This window comes from Saccharomycopsis crataegensis (genome assembly GCF_037102585.1).
Source record: "Saccharomycopsis crataegensis DNA, jcf7180000000087, whole genome shotgun sequence".
Lineage (NCBI taxonomy): Eukaryota > Fungi > Ascomycota > Saccharomycetes > Ascoideales > Saccharomycopsidaceae > Saccharomycopsis > Saccharomycopsis crataegensis.
The window spans coordinates 134,891-151,178 of NW_027043831.1; the positions used below are offsets into that span (position 1 = coordinate 134,891).

The 16,288-nt window shown below is 39.2% G+C and overlaps 7 protein-coding genes across 7 annotated transcripts; 4 read left to right on the top strand and 3 right to left on the bottom strand. All coding sequences in view use genetic code 12, as the record gives it.

Annotated features, from left to right (window-relative positions):
* Positions 1-228: 228 nt before the first annotated feature.
* DASC09_052670 (uncharacterized protein) lies at positions 229-1,776 on the top strand (the record flags this gene model as incomplete). Its single annotated transcript, XM_064998866.1, has 1 exon — positions 229-1,776. One exon carries the CDS (start codon positions 229-231, stop codon positions 1,774-1,776), a length of 1,548 nt encoding a protein of 515 aa, XP_064854938.1.
* A 636-nt stretch (positions 1,777-2,412) lies between these two features.
* DASC09_052680 (uncharacterized protein) lies at positions 2,413-3,417 on the top strand (the record flags this gene model as incomplete). Its single annotated transcript, XM_064998867.1, has 1 exon — positions 2,413-3,417. The coding sequence occupies one exon, from the start codon at positions 2,413-2,415 to the stop codon at positions 3,415-3,417; it is 1,005 nt and encodes a 334-aa protein (XP_064854939.1).
* Positions 3,418-3,922: 505 nt separating this feature from the next.
* Positions 3,923-5,469, top strand: DASC09_052690 (acyl-CoA-binding domain-containing protein; the record flags this gene model as incomplete). The annotated part of the gene is made up of 2 exons (XM_064998868.1): positions 3,923-3,938; positions 4,022-5,469. The coding sequence occupies 2 exons, from the start codon at positions 3,923-3,925 to the stop codon at positions 5,467-5,469; spliced, it is 1,464 nt and encodes a 487-aa protein (XP_064854940.1).
* Positions 5,470-5,928: 459 nt separating this feature from the next.
* Positions 5,929-7,533, bottom strand: YAP1 (DNA-binding transcription factor YAP1; the record flags this gene model as incomplete). Its single annotated transcript, XM_064998869.1, has 1 exon — positions 5,929-7,533. The coding sequence occupies one exon, from the start codon at positions 7,531-7,533 to the stop codon at positions 5,929-5,931; it is 1,605 nt and encodes a 534-aa protein (XP_064854941.1).
* A 447-nt stretch (positions 7,534-7,980) lies between these two features.
* ERG6 (sterol 24-C-methyltransferase) lies at positions 7,981-9,102 on the bottom strand (the record flags this gene model as incomplete). Its single annotated transcript, XM_064998870.1, has 1 exon — positions 7,981-9,102. The coding sequence occupies one exon, from the start codon at positions 9,100-9,102 to the stop codon at positions 7,981-7,983; it is 1,122 nt and encodes a 373-aa protein (XP_064854942.1).
* Positions 9,103-9,732: 630 nt separating this feature from the next.
* Positions 9,733-13,437, bottom strand: AMS1 (alpha-mannosidase; the record flags this gene model as incomplete). The annotated part of the gene is made up of 1 exon (XM_064998871.1): positions 9,733-13,437. One exon carries the CDS (start codon positions 13,435-13,437, stop codon positions 9,733-9,735), a length of 3,705 nt encoding a protein of 1,234 aa, XP_064854943.1.
* Positions 13,438-15,241: 1,804 nt separating this feature from the next.
* Positions 15,242-16,238, top strand: HMO1 (Hmo1p; the record flags this gene model as incomplete). The annotated part of the gene is made up of 2 exons (XM_064998872.1): positions 15,242-15,274; positions 15,573-16,238. The coding sequence occupies 2 exons, from the start codon at positions 15,242-15,244 to the stop codon at positions 16,236-16,238; spliced, it is 699 nt and encodes a 232-aa protein (XP_064854944.1).
* Positions 16,239-16,288: the final 50 nt, after the last annotated feature.

The following is a 16,288-nucleotide window of genomic DNA, read 5'->3' on the forward strand; positions in this document are numbered from 1 at the left end:
TGCAGCATGCACTCTTTTGTATGGACACCCCCAGAAGTGCCAGCGCCGGTCACCGGTGATCGCTGAGAATAAGAATGAGTCTTCTTCCCTTCTGTTAGTCAGGCCTGAGTCCGGAGTTATCAAAGATCTGGTATAAATACCCAGGGCCTTCCCTTCTGCTGTTAGGCTCTTCGGTAAATAATCCTCACTCACAATAAAAATAACCATTTTATTATCATCACCACCCAAATGTCTGAACTGAAATCGGGTTCTCCAAAGGCCTCCGCCGCCTCTGCCTCTGCCTCTGCCTCTACCTCTTCTATCGACGATGTTGAAAAATCCTCTTCTCCTGTCACTTTCGAATCACACGACGAAAAAGATTTAAAAGTCCAGCAATTAGCAGAATCCATGGGGATCAATCACCGCAAATTGATGTGGAAAGTCGACTGCTGTGTCGTCCCTCCATTGGCGTTACTCTACTTCCTCTCGTTCCTTGACCGGGTCAACGCCAGTAATGCCAAAGTTTACGGGATCACCAAGTCCTTGAATTTGACCGGTGATCAATTCAACACCTGTTTAACCGTTTTCTTCGTCCCTTACATCTTCTTTGAATTGTCTTCCAACTACGCTTTGAAGTTTGTCAAACCTCATATCTGGCTCAGTTCTTGTATCTTCTTTTTTGGTTGCATCACAATTGGCATGGGGTTTGTGAAAAATTTCGGCCAATTGATCACTTGCCGTGTGTTACTCGGTGTCTTTGAAGCGTCGACTTTTTGTGCAATTTTCTACATCTTATCCAACTTTTACGCCAAAGCAGAAAGTCAAAAAAGATTCTCGGCATTCTTTAGTTGTACTTGTCTTGCCGGTGCCGCTGGTGGGGCCATTGCCTACAAAATCAATGACTTGGATGGTAAATACGGGATCGAAAGTTGGCAATGGATCTTCATCATTGAAGGGACTTTCACCGCCGGTTTAGCCTTATTTTTGTATTTTGTCGTTCCGGATTTCCCAGAAAACTGTCGTTTCTTGAATGAAAATGAACGTAGTTTCATTAAACAAAAGTTGGCCATCTACAACGGTGATTCAGGTTTCGAATTCAAATACACTCCAAAAGAACTTTTCGCGGTGTTCAAAGATCCTTTGATATGGCTCACTGCTTTTGCATACTTTGGATTGATTATTCCATCTTACGCGTACGCTTATTTCGCCCCTACCATCATTGCCCAAATGGGTTACACCGGTGTTGAAGCTAACCAAAGATCTATTTACCCATGGTTGATGGCCTTTGGCTGGACCATCATCATCGCTTGTATTTCCGATAAATTGAAGAGAAGATTGCCATTTGCTTTGTTGAACTCGAGTATTGCCATCGTTGGCCTTGCAATTGTTCTTGCTTGCAAACATGATATTCATGCTAGATACGCTGGGTGTTTCTTGGCCGTCACTGGTCTTTATTCTGCTATGCCTTCTCTTATTTGTTGGTCCTCTTTGAACTACGGCGGTCATCTTAGAAAAGCGGTCGGTACCAGTTGGCAAGTGGGTTTTGGTAATATCGGTGGGATCATTGCTACTTATCTTTTCTTGAGTAAAGATGCCCCGTACTTTGTCACTGGCTTATCCGTTAGTATTGCCTTTGTGGTTTTCGCTATGATCTTTATGGTCATTCTTTTCATCTATTACTATAAAGAAAACCAAAAGAAATTGACCTATGAATACCAACAGAAATTTGAATCCCTCACTCCAAGAGAAAAAGCTATTTGGGGTGATAAGGGTCCTTATGTTCCATATTTATATTGAAACAGTTTGCTCTATTTTACCTTCTCCTTTTTTTTTTTTTTTGTTTCTTGTCATGATTTAATGTTTTATGTTTTTGTTTTATTTCTCTTTTATTTCCGTTTTTAATTCTTTGCTTTAATTTCTAAAAGTTTTTGTTTTGTTTTTAATAATAAATTTTGATAGACTAATACATCCAGACTCTTGTAGATAAATAAATCTCTTATATGCATATACTGCTTGGAGGTTGTGGAATTTTGTTGCAACTTTCTTGTCGTTGAAAATTTTTTTTTGACAGCACACTAGCCTGCGACCGCTGGTCAGGTCATACCGGTCGATATCTGCAATGATCGCCTTGCGGCTACAAAGACATTCATTTGCTTCCTCACATTGAAACACAAAGAAAGAAATGAAGGGCGCAAATGTGCATTGTGTGAGATTGCTGACACCTGCAATGAAAAAAATACGTGCGTTCCACGGTAATTCCAACATGCATAAGTGTTAATCCATGGGATCAGATGCTAAATAACCAGTCCACAGCGTATTGTGCTCCTGTCAATAAAAATATATATTATTTAAGTCTTTCGTCTTCCCAAAGCTAATTTTCTGGCAGTCAAGAAACCAAAGAGAACCTGCCAAGATTTCTTTGCCAACAAAATAATGAGAAACACAATTATCATTTCCACTTTGTTGTTTTTATCAACCAAGGTTAATAGTGTGCCCCTTCCTAACACTTTAGGAATAACCAATAGCAATTCAACCGTCAATGAAACTACCGCTACCTCTTCCAGTATTCTCAGCAAGGCCTCTGTCACCACCACACAGCACCGTACTTTGCTCAGTAATAATTTATTAAGGGGAGCAAGGATTGGAGTAACCGAAAATGCATTAAACAAATTGAATAACACCACGGTGGACACCTCTAATAATTTAAGCCTGAATTCCAGCTTTCATTTATCCGGCATGGAAACCGATCTTGGCAACTCAGGCAATGAAACCCTTAGTGGCGAAGTAACAAGAATTCAGCAAGATGAAAATAATGCAAGCAGTTCCGATGATGATAGTGATAAAGAGGAGGAAGAAGGAGAAGAAGAAGAAGGAGAAGAAGAAGAAGATGGTAATATCTCTTTAATTGAGCTCATCAATGAAGACCCAGAATTACTTTCTATGGTGTTAGAAGAAGCTGCAGTATCGTTGACCATTCTTAGTCAATACGGTATCACCCCATCAATGATCGAACAGTACTTATTTAGCAATACCACCACTAACAGTACCGAAATAATCAACCTTCTTAGCCTGCCAGATCTTGCCAATGAATCAACACTTCTTGGCAATTCTAGCATGCTTTCTGGAAATTCCACTCTCACCTTCGAAGAAGAAGCTTCATTATTGTACGATAACCTTCTTGAAGAAAGTACCCTTGCATCAAGTTATATTGAAGATTATTCTGCCACCGCCACCGCGGCCTCAATGATCACTGCCACTCTGAATTATCAGTCTGTTTTAGAGGATTTGGCGGTAGATTACAGTACCGCAGAAACTGGAGGCCTGGACGACTTGACCCAGGCTTCAGTACATACCCCAGTGTCTGATACTTCTTCCTTGGCAACAGCAACAGCAACAGCAACCAAAATATGGATCAAACCTGTTATAAAAGACGCTTAATGGATTCACTGGTATGAGGTATCAATAAACTGGTGATTATGAAAACTACCTTGTGGCTTTTCTGTTACTGTCTCTACGTAAAATTTTCTCATTTCCTTTCCCACCGTTACTGATTTCTTTATTTTTTAATTCCATTTAGAATTTTCCTTATTTTCCCTGTCAGATTTATAGATCGCAGATACATACAAAGAATATTACACTTTTGATACCTTCAAACTGGATTTCCTTCAAAAAATGATGTAAAATTTATCTTTCACAAACGTAATAACTTTGAAAATTATCTTTCTACGATGCTCAAAAACTTTCCAATACCTGGTTAAATTCATTTTGGCACTTATAACATTTATTATACCTACCCCCCACCCTAACTGCATATATATATACACCGGTGTGCGCGTAGACCCCACAAACACACACACACACAAAAAAAAAGAAAGCAACTTGGTTTAAATCACCAAAGTAATGTTTCACAACATAATATAAGGATATCTTAGAGATTATAAAGATGGCTGATTCTGTGGGTGAGTATCAATTCATTTGATGAGCTAGTGTTTTTTTTTGTTTTTTTTTTTTGAAAGTAACTATCCTCACTAATGCAATCTAGATAGAGTCTTTGATAAAGCCATCACCATTATCCAGGCCCTTTCGTCCAGGCTGAATTATAATTCATTGCCCCGGCCTCCACTTGAGAGCCGAACTGCATTATATGGATTGTACAAGCAGGCAACAGAAGGAGATGTGGAAGGAATAATTGCTCGGCCAAGTGGGTTTACGCCAGCCGATGAGAATGCCAAAAAGAAGTGGGACGCTTGGAAGAAACAGGAAGGTTTAGGAGTCACCGCTGCTAAACGGAAATATATTGCCAATTTGATCGATACGATGCAAGTTTATGCTACGGGAACCCACGAGGCTCGAGAATTGTTATCGGAATTAGAGAATCTTTGGGACCAGATCAAAGACGTGCCAGATATTGAAAATGACAACCATCACCTACCGAGACTTTCCAGCCCAGTGATTCTCAATAATAATAATAATAATAATAATAATAATAATAATAATAATAATAATAATAATAATAATAATAATAATAATAATAATAATAATAATAATAATAATAATAATGCCAAAGAAGGGGGGATAATTAGTCCCCTTGACTTCATTAATGATCCTAGTATCGGAGAATCTGGTAATTTGATGGCAGGCTATAATGCGTTATTGTACCAAGAGATTTCCCGAGGCTCATCGTCGAATTTTCAACCTCAACAATCATCGAAATTTAACCATCCCCAAGATAATAATAATCGTACCGCCAATAGGAGTGATGTCGCCAGCTCACAGAACGGATATACTAATGCGTTACTCCAGGAACTTTATGATAAGACCAATAATACCACTAATGAAATGTATCTAATGAAGAAAGAAATCAAATGGGCCATTGAAAGTTTGCACCAAGAAATCAAATTCTTGAAACTTTCCACCCATAGTGGTACCGCATCACGCCACGAGGATATCTCATTAATAAACCCCGAAGCTAATAATAGTAATAACAATAAAAATAATAATGACGATGGTGATGATCAAGATCAAGATCCCCATGATCAAAAGTCACACAATGATATCCATAGCGTGATCACTTCAGCTTATAGGTATCCTTTGTCACGGGCAGGAACCACAAATGTCGTCCAACTACCGTATATCAACAAATCATACCTCAAACATAATAATCAAACCACATCGTTTAACGATATTAATGATCGATACACTGCTACCAGGAACCTCGGGAGTATAGATTACCTTATGTACGATGAACCGCCCTCGCCCCCGGAACATCCCATGAAACAAGGGCTAATAACAGTTCACCGATGGTATATAACAATATTCCAATGGTTGAAAACGTCAAAAATGTCCATTGGGTTATGGTATCGGTTGCGGGAGTTGGTGAAGAAACTATTGATAAATGCGGCGATTCTTTTGGTGTTGTATCGAGTATTGGGTAAGAAAGTCACCGTTTGGAAGAACGATAATGGAGAAATCACAATAAAGTGGAAATAAATCAAATATTAAAACGAATGACCCCTTTTTTTCATTCTTCTTCTTCTTCTTCTTTTTTTAATACCTACTTTGTAGAAACATTATACATTAGACAGGCATGGAGCCGCTTTTTTTTTATTAAGGAATCAACATTAAATCATCAGTGCCAAAAACAAAAAAGAAAGAAAAAAACAAAACTACATACGTAAAACTGAACCACCACCATTTGTAGTAATGGAGATAAAGTCCTAACTGTCATCTCAATGACAGGAAGGAAATAACAGAACAACCAAAATCAAAAAAAAAAAAAAAAAAAAAAAAAGAAAAAAAAAAAAGAGTAAAATCATCAAATATCAAACAAAAAACATGAAATACAAGCGGCCAAAATCATCAAAAATCCTCCAGCCCAGAAAACAAACTGATACATAAAGAAGAGAGAGAGAGAAAAAAAGAGTCAAGACTAAAGATCAAAGCAATATATCAGGATCCGTTTTTCTTCGAAAAAATCTTCTCAAAATCATCGACATTCACAAGAACCCCTTTGTCACTACATTTAGCCTTAGTTCTCAACTCACTACATAACCCATCAATATCCAACTCTCCGTATTTAGGATGCGAGGTCACACGGTCCCAGATTTCAGTGCACTTGATCATCTTTTCTTCCTTAGCGGGAACAACCGCATTATCGTCGAAATCATCCATTTCTTCCTGCTTAACTTTAATACCAGGGGTTCCCAGGGACGACACTGGAGTGACGCCACTATTGAAGAACGATGTTGGAGAGTTGCCAGCAGAGTTGATATACTTGGACATTGACGAATTGGCTGCTGATTGTGACATGCTTGTGGCGATACCGTTGAATGGTGATGGCATACCGTTAATGTTGTATAACGGATTCCTTGCTGCATTATTATTATTATTATTATTATTATTATCACTCTCAGCAGAGGTCAAGTTACTGATTTCGAACGGATCATACGATAATTCATCGGTAGTTAGGGCATTGATAGGGTCAAAATCATCGAGATTAGATCCATCGGTCGAATTAACATTGGTCACTCCGTCGAACAACTCAAAGTTATTGTTATTTTCGTTGTTGGAGTCAGGGTCTCTGTAACCTGCATTGGTGGCGGGATCTTTCAAGAATTCGAGATCGTCTAATAATTTCGTGCTATCACTGAAATTGAATGCTACCTCAGGATCATAAGTCATATCATGATTGTTGAAAAACGATAAGAAATCAGTTTGACCATTAGTAAATTGCGATGGAGTGGAGGCTGGAACACTAAAAGGTGAGATTGCTGGTTTATCAGTTTGTTGGTGGGGATCACTTTTCGTTGGGAATGTCGGTACTGGTTTATCCTTTGTGCCACACGCCATATTCAAAGAGTTGCAGAAAACTTTTTCGTCAAAATTGTTATCAAAATTGTACGGCTCGGACTTGATACTCTTGACAGGATTATCAATGTTGGAAGCCCTATCAGAAGGAGAGTCCAGCGATGATGCAATTTCTGAATCTGGAGATAAAGAGTTTTCCCCCTTCAATGAAATAGAGCTTTCACTATAACTAGGGGTGACCTTTGACACGGGATAATTCATCTTCAAATTGCCCCAAGGGAACTCAAATGTTTGGTTCGAATTCAAATTGACTGGGCTATTGGTGGTATTACTATCACTAGGAGATATCACTGCGGCATTGCTAGGAGACTTGTGTTTCTGGTAATTTTCACTGAGGTTCCTATCCAATTTCAAAGATTCAATATTGAACCCCTTCCCCTTATATTTTGTCAATTCGTTGCTAAGCATCTCCACCTGAATCCGTAGAAAATCAGCTTCTGTCGTAGCTGCTTTCCGCTCATTCTCTAGTTCGGTGACTTTATCTTCAAGTTCCTTCATCTTCTTTTCCTTACGTTCACGGAACGCTCTTTGGGCAGCTCGATTCTGGGCAGTTCGTTTGTTCTTAGGCTCACTATTAACAGGCTTGCGCCCTGGCTTGGAGGTTTTCTTGACCGCCTCAACCTCTTGACGCTTAGTCTGGACCGGCTGTATCTGACTGAGATTTCTTTTGGAAATTGCCTCGGACATATTTGGTTTGACTTCTTGACTCAATGGTATATTCTGATGCCCTTACAAGCGATGGCAAAATAGAAAAAAAAAAAAAAAAAACGAAACCATACCATACAGAGAAATGCGAGTGCGAGACATTTTTTTTTCTTTTTCTGCCTTGGCTTACTAATTGCCAGTGCTCGAAGATTCCACCGGTCGCTCCTTTGCGGAAAACCGTGTCGGCAGGTGACCACATCCCCCCCGGAATACCACCCGAGGGTCGTGCACCCCGAAGGCTCGGGGGTGTGAATTATTGTCATATACCATACTTTGCAATTTATAAAACGTTATTGTAATATTAAAAGGAGGTTTTGAGAACTAAAAAAAAAAAAGAGTAACTAACTAGAACAGAAAATAAACAGGTTGAGGAAAGAATATAAATATTTGTGGTATTGAATTTTATAAGTTGTTTTTGTGAATACCCGATTAGTCGCTAGCCTCTGGCTTCTTGACGATATAAAGCATCATTGGGGTGAAGAGACCTTCTTTACCACCGGCAACCAAGTTGACAGCAGCGTCTTCCAAAGCAGCAGTGACCTTAGTAGAGTCTCTTGGAACAATACGCAAAGTTTCCAACAAACCCAAGGAGAAAGTGGTGACCTTTCTACCAAAGTATGAAGTTCTGCAGAAAGTCATAATATCACTGAGAGATTGCATGTATTTCCATTCCCCAGTCAATGGGTAGAACCATGGAATTGAAGCCTTTGGATCGGCCAAATCTCTTTCGTACAAGATATCGAACCCAACGTTCTTCAACGCTTGTTCAGCAACTTCACGCTTGTACATCTTTGGAATACCGTCACCGATTTCAATACCATAAGCAATCTTACGGTGTTCTGGGTTGGTTTCGTCGTAAGCGTCGGTCATGACCCATTCGTAAACACCGAAAGTTCCACCTGGCTTAAGAACCTTGTAAATTTCCCCGTACACCCCTTCCAACTTTGGAGCGTGGACGGTGGCTTCAATGGCGTAAACAGCATCAAAAGAGTTTTCTGGGAAGTCCATGTGCATGAAATCACCTTTGACGTAACTCAATCTGTCGTCCAAATGGTTTTCTCTGGCGTATCTGTTGGCTCTTTCAATTTGGTAATCATTGTTGTTCAACCCAATGACTCTGCAACCGGTAAATCTTTGGATTTCTCTAGATGGACCACCGACACCACACCCAACGTCAAGAACCGTCATGTCTTCGGTGATACCAATCTTGGAGGCAAGGTAATGTTCGTGTCTGGCAGTGGCTTGTTTGAATGCCTCACCTTTATAATAGGTGGAGAAGTGGAAAGAAGTACCCCAACCGTATTCGTAAAAATCGGTCACAAGGTTGTAGTAGTTGTTGGTCCCGGTCTTGTAATCGGCCAATCTTCTTTCTTCAGCTGCTTCATCGGTCTTACCATCCCAGTGTCTGAAGTACCCTTCAAGAGCAACTTCTTGGGCGGTTCTGTCCTTTTGGAGCCAGGCACCGAAACCGGTGGTTTCGACAGACTTATTGTGGAGGGACTTGGAAAATTCCTTATCCTGTTCTTTAGTAGTGTGAGAAACGGAAGCCATTGTTTCAAAAGAGAGAATTGGTTTGGTTTTGTTTTTTTGATTCTTGTTGAAAAATCAGGGAACTTTTATCTGTTGAAAAGTGATAAAAAGATTGTCAACACACACTCTCACAAAAAAAAAAAATAATAGATGAAAATTTCAAACACGTCGACGGTCGCGGTAATTTTTATATAATTGATGAACTTTAAAATCCCTTCGTTAAGCCTGTACGAGTAAACGACCGGGTTTCTGGAGCCATCGCTTCTGGTACGAGGCGCATCTATTCTTCCAACATTAAACACAATAAGTGAAGTAAATTAGCGGGGATCTAAATTACATGGTTTATTAGATTACAATAATAACGGATAGATCAATATAGGCTATGTGCTCAAATAGCATACATTACTGTTGTAGTCAAAAATCAAAATGATAAACGCAATTTTTTTTTTTTCTTTTTTTTTTCCCATCCCAGTGTCTGAAATACCCTTCAAGAGCAACTTCTTGGGCGGTTCTGTCCTTATACATATTGAATGACAGAAAACCAAAAGACATTCATTCCTCGCCAACCTTCCTTTTAAAATAGTAACCAAAAGTAATATAAACAAAAATAAACAAAAATAAAAAGTTGAAATAGATAAACGAACAAAAAATTTATTGAGTCTTGAATTCTATTCTGTAACCAGCGATTTCAAATGCCCTCAAGCTGATATCAATAGTGTAATACATCTTATCTGAGCTTTCGATAACTGCCAATTCTTCAACATCTTCTTCCAAGTTATTGACCTTGGTAACTCTAGTTATTTCTAACAACTTCTTCACATAAATAGTACCTCTAGATTTCCCACCCAAAGCTTCATAAGCTCTTAAAACCACTGACTTCGTGCCACTAATAGTATCAGACATCTCCTTCTTAGAAACCTTGTTATTGGTCGATGACAAACGTTGTTTCAATAACATTTCCTTGTCATCCAACACGTCTGGAGCATAGTTGTAGAAAACATCGTCATCGTATTCATATCTCTTCATATTGGACAACACAATGTTCTCATCACCTTTAATGCTAATGAAATCGAAAAAGTTTTCGGTAAATTCATTCACCTTATTGACCACCAAGTTGGTGCCAAACCCACTCTCAATCAAACTGACATCTGGCTCACCGCATCCAGTAACCACCGGCTTCAATTTGTAGCAATTAGCACCACCATCAGAATCATCAAGGGAATTATGCACCAATTTGGAATTGAGTTGATTACCTAATTTAACGGTATCAGCACCCAATTGACCCTTATGTGGGAAGATTGCGTATTTGATGAAATGAGTATCCATATCAGCATGGCCATCTGGTTGCTTTGGAGCACGAAGAAGTGATAATCTCATGAGATTACCATGAGTTGAAAACCCGTATTTGCAATCATTGATAATTGAAACCCCGTATCCAAATTCAGAATAATCAGCAAATTTATGGTGGCAAACTTCGAATTTAGCAACATCCCAGGAGGTATTATAGTGGGTTGGACGTTTGGTGATACCAAATTGGGTTTCATAAGATGCATATTCATTATGAATGTCCACTGGGAACTCAACTTTCAAAAACTTACAGTTTTCGTTCCAGACCACCTTATTTTCAAATTCCACAAAACTCAAATCAGCCATGTCATTAATACCGGCCAAGGAAATAATCGACACAACTTTGGATGCCTTGCTAGTGGTGGAAGAAACAGGAATATCAATAACCACCTTGACGGAAGAACGCAATGGGCCGGCTTCATATTTTGTAACCGAAGTGGCGGTTAATGGGGTGATCTTCTCAAGAGAAAACAACTCCGTATCCCAACCTTGCCATCCCAATGGAGTATCATTCAACATCACAAATTGATTAGCCCCGGTGGTGTTGGAGCCACTCTTGATGTCCAAGACTTCCTTATCATTGGATAAGTCATAAAGAGAAGAGATTACCCCAGTTTTTTTGTCAATACTAACCTTAAGTTTTGAATTACACAAAACATAGTGACTGGAAGATTCAGTAAGGAGAGAAGCATGCTTGATCTTGCTAGTCAAAGGAGACATGATGTGGTTATTACTCTCATCAGTAGAAACGTAAACATAATCATGTTTCAACCCTTCTTGAATAAATTTACCAGCTTTAGCGTCAGAATAAACCTTGTTCTTCAATTTCTCATTGTCATCAAGCATAGAGGAGACTTTTGGAATTTTCAAAACTTCAGATCTTTTCCATGGAAAACTATTCAATAAATTGAACTCACCATGAATAACCTCAGCGAGATTAACAGCCGCACCACCAGAGTACTTTCTTTGGTTGGAGTCATACACCAAGTCCTTGATCCCCAAAGCTTTAAGAGCCTTTAAAGTCAAATCATGGGATTTGTGGATGACATTAGACAACATTGGCTTGGCATCATCGTAAACCATTTCAATACAGGAACCTGGTAACACATCATGAAACTGACAAAGCAAAAGATCTTCCCAAAATGCACAAAGCTCATTCTTTGGATAACTATAAGATTTCTTGAATAAAGAGGCAATGGTGGCAAAATATTCAAGATCTCTCAAGTTGAATTCAGACCATCTTACAAACTTCTTCATCTTAGATTGAGTAGTGTAGGTACCACGATGGAATTCAAAATAAAGCTCCCCATTCCAGGCTGGTAGCTTCGAGCCATTGTCAGTGTTTTTCAAGATGATGTCATAGAATTCTTTGATGGTATTACCGACGTGAACTTTAGGCATTCCACCAACGGTTTCGCTGATACCTCTGCAACGTCTCAACTTATCAATTTGTTCTGGGGAAGGTCCACCACCACCATCACCATGACCATACAACATGAGTCCCTTTTGATCATAAGCCAAGTTTTTATGTTGACTCAAGGAACGTTTAACGTCACCCCAATTAGCATCGGAAGTATAAGTGTTGTTTGGAGGCATATGAGTCAACACCTGAGAGCCATCAAGGGCACACCAATTGAACGTGGTCAATGGGAAAGAATTGATATTATTCCAAGAGAGCTTCTGAGTGAGGAAACGGTCCATGTAGGACAAACGACAGAGTTGTGGAACTTGTGAAGAATAACCAAAAGTGTCTGGTAACCAAAAAGTGTCAGAAAAGATCCCAAAGTTTTGCTTGAAGAAGAATTGCCCCTTGAGAAATTGTCTACCCAAAGATTCACCACTTGGCATATTTGTGTCATTTTCGACCCAAGAACCACCAATTGGAATGAAACGACCCTCTTCGACTTTTTCTTTGACTTTGCCAAAAGCAATTGGAGAATCATGTTTCAACCATCTAAATTGCTGGGCTTGAGAAGCGACAAACACATATTCTGGGTATCTGTTCAACAAATCAACCTGAGTAGTCCAGGATCTCATAACTTTACGCTTGGTTTCAGCAAAAGGCCACAACCATGCAGTGTCAATATGGCAGTTCCCAACTCCAAAAACATCCACTGTTTTGTAGTCAGTGTTCTCATAGACTTTAGAATTATGAGAGTTTTCACCAACATAAGTGGCGGCAATTTCTGTGCACTTCTTGATAGACTCTTCAGGATTATTAGCATCAAATGCATTCATAATCTCATTGGCAATGGTACGAGCTTTATGTTTTTGCCAAGAGTCACCAGGCATTTCTCTTGCGGAATCGCCAAGTTCCCAAAAATCAATATGTAAATCTCTAGCAGCCAAATTTGGAATCACCAAATCCGCACGGCTCAATGTGAAGTAACGGTTTGGATCTGGTGGATCAATGGTGCCTGGACCATTACCAAACATACCATTACAAGAAACCTCAATGTAAAAGTTGAAATCTTTACCACCTTGGTACCATTCCTTTGGCAATATAAAGTCGCATCTTTCCCCGCCCCCAGTAAAGGCTTGTAATGGTTCACCATCAACAGTATAAACCAATCCTTCATTGTTACCGTCCCAATTCAACAAAACAACATCTTCTTTAACCCAGGAATCTGGAACTTTGGCATTGATCTTGAACCAATGAGTGGACCATGAAGGACCAAAGTTAGCGCCTTTAGAAGTGTCATGCCAGTCATCACTGTTCAAATTTGGGATGAGGTCTCTGAACAACGGTCTCTTGAGGTCCGGAACTGAATGGACTTTCAAAGAAATATAACCTTTGGCCACGTCGCCATCATCCTTTGAGTGGTCAATACGTGCCTTATCATAAAATCTAGGGAGATTAAAGTCACGATATTGACCTTCATCGGTGAATTGCCTCAATCTATCGGAATAAATGTTATCGATATGTTTGAATTGCGGGGCATTGTTAATTTGGGAATACCCATCGGAGGCATTCAGGGTTCGATTAGAAAGATTATGAGACCCAACCATTTTTTTGATAATTTTTGGATGATACAATCTTGTCTCTTGAAAAGAAGAATAACAAAAAGATGTCGAATGACAGCAAGCCTACCCATTCTTATACGTAATGGGAATTCCCTCCTAATCCAGAACCGGGGGTCAGGCATTAAGGTAACTGGACCGGAAGTTGTTGCTCGGTACCACACACGTGACAACATGCAGGCAATGTTGAGTTTTCCGTGGGCTTTCCGTGGGCTCATGGCGGCCGGTATGTCAATTATTGGGGGAGGCGATGATATGACCTCGAACTTTGCGGATATTGTACGGCTAATGCGAGAGAAATAAATTGTCAGTAACTTATTGATGTAGTAACCTTTATTGACTCACAATTCACTTACAATTCAATCATCTTTAACGTTGTGTAAGTCAAATAACTGCCCCTGTCACTGATTCCCAGAGTTTTCATCTGTTATCCAATGGTGTCATTGAAGCTGCTGCTGGAGCGGAGTGCATGAATGCATCATCACAGAGTAGGCGCGGTACGCTGAAACATCACAATAATAATTGGTTGGTAAATGGCATCTCAATTACTAGGACCATTTCAACATAGAAAAAAATTAGCAATTCACTGGAAATGTAAATACAAGTACCCATCAATAATTGACCATATAATGTTATAACATTTTTGTATATAAAACGTGATCATCCAGGATGGCGGGTTGCAAGTTCCAGTCTTTGAATAGTGGTATACATATGCAATCTTCAATAATCTCAATAATCTACTTTTATAATATATCGGCTACCTTAATTATAGCACCTCTTGGTTTCTGTGGACTGTCTGAAAATTTTGGTCATCCTCCTCCTATTAAAAAACACAGGATAATCTTGACACATCTGGTTGAGAGTATGAATTAGTGTGGAGTAGATTAGCAGTAATTTCGAGCCACTAATTACATTACCCATGTAGAATAAAACAAATAAAAGGAGGTTTTAATTATTTTTTACATAGAGGGGAGATACTCTCTTGTCTGGTGCCACCGGAAACAAAGCATTGAGGCGTATGTATCAAGCGTAGTGCTTCAGTGGACAAATTTCATGCTTAGATTCATCGCAAGGCAAGATCGCCATTTTAAAATGAAATTAATACATTATTATATTTCAATATCAATTATTTTTTAAAAATTACTCCCTTAAATTTTCTCTATATATGCATAATATTGGAGTAAAATATCTTTAACAAAAAAAGAACAATCATAAAGCTCGTCTTTAAGCGGCTCATTTGACGTTTCCCGCGCTCTCTCTGCTTATCTTGCATGTTGACTGTAAGCATGTATGATAAGGTGCTTAGTTGACCCACGAGAGGTATTTTCCATTAATGCTTCTCTTCAAGATATATGGTTTTATTAATATTACCCAGCACATTTCATCTAGAGCTCACATTCAGGTGGTCCCTCAAGTGTTCTGTGTCTACCCAAATCTCCCTATTATGCAACCGACCCCTCAATAATCTAGGGACTATCTACCAACATTGTTACATAATTAAGGACACGTACACCAACGCTTGGTAATTGGCTATCTCTTAAAAAAAGGAGTTTGAATATGTTAAGCACTTTGATTCTCCTAACCAAAAGTTGCCTCATCTCCTTAAAGTTGTCTTATTTATATCAAACCGTTACCCGGATCTTTTCAGTAAAGGGTTCCCGGCCTTTAGGCAACGGATGATTTGCTTGGACCACTAGTCGCCGGCCCTTCGCACTGAATATTTGTGCCTCTTTAATCGCCTAATCCTAGACAACACATATTCTGGTTACTATCCTCACCAACCAAATACATCATGACCAAGGATTTGAAAGAAGCAAAGGATAGCGTACGTATAACTGCTTTATTAGCAATATCAGAAATATATCTCAGGACAGGTTTTCATTCTACTACTATTATTGGTGTGATCACTTTTCATTTAATGGATTGAGACGCGTATCAGATTGAATTTTCAGTAAATGTAAACAAACATTGAAGTTATATACATATCTGATACTCTGAGCCATCATTCAACAGAATATTTGAAGTCACTCCGATATTTTCATTCTCCTGGTTTTTTGGTTTTTTTTTGAGATATATTTCTGATGAATATCGATGCTGATAAATACTAACGCGTCAACCAATAGCTTGTCGCTGCCTTATTTGAACTTACCAAAGCTGCAGAAACTGCTGCTAAGGCCACTGTTGATTTCTACAACCATGCTGCTGCTGTCGACGCTACTATCGACACTGACTTCTCCAAAGAGCTTGTTTCTGCTTTTGAAAGTCTTACTGGTAGTGCCATCAACCTCAAACGTTCTGCCACTGAATTAGAAGAGACCGAAGAAGAAAGTGTTGTCACCAAAAAGAAGAAGAATGTCGATCCAAACGCTCCAAAGAAGCCACCTTCGAGTTACCTTGCTTTCAGCAGCTACTGTCGTAAAGTGCTTGGTGAAAAACGTCCAGAATTGAACTTGCCTCAATTATATTCAAATGACATGACCAAGGCCATTGCTGAAAAATGGAAATTGTTGGATGACGAAGAAAAAGCCAAATGGAGAGAACAATACGATCTTCAAATGGTTTCTTACAACAAGGAAAAGGAAGACTATTCCGTAGCTAAGGCCGAAGGTCGTGATGTGAACATGTCTGGTATCAACCACCTGTACATTGTCGAAACTCCAATCGATCCTTACCTCCCAGAAGAGTCTGACCTTAGGGTCAAAATAGAAGGTAAGGATGAGAAGAAGAAGGAAAAGAAGGAAAAGAAGAAGAAGAAGAAGAAGCATGTTGAAGCTTCTCAAGAATTATAGTTGCGATTTCTATGAAAACGTGTTTTTTTTTTGTCTAGACTTGATATCTC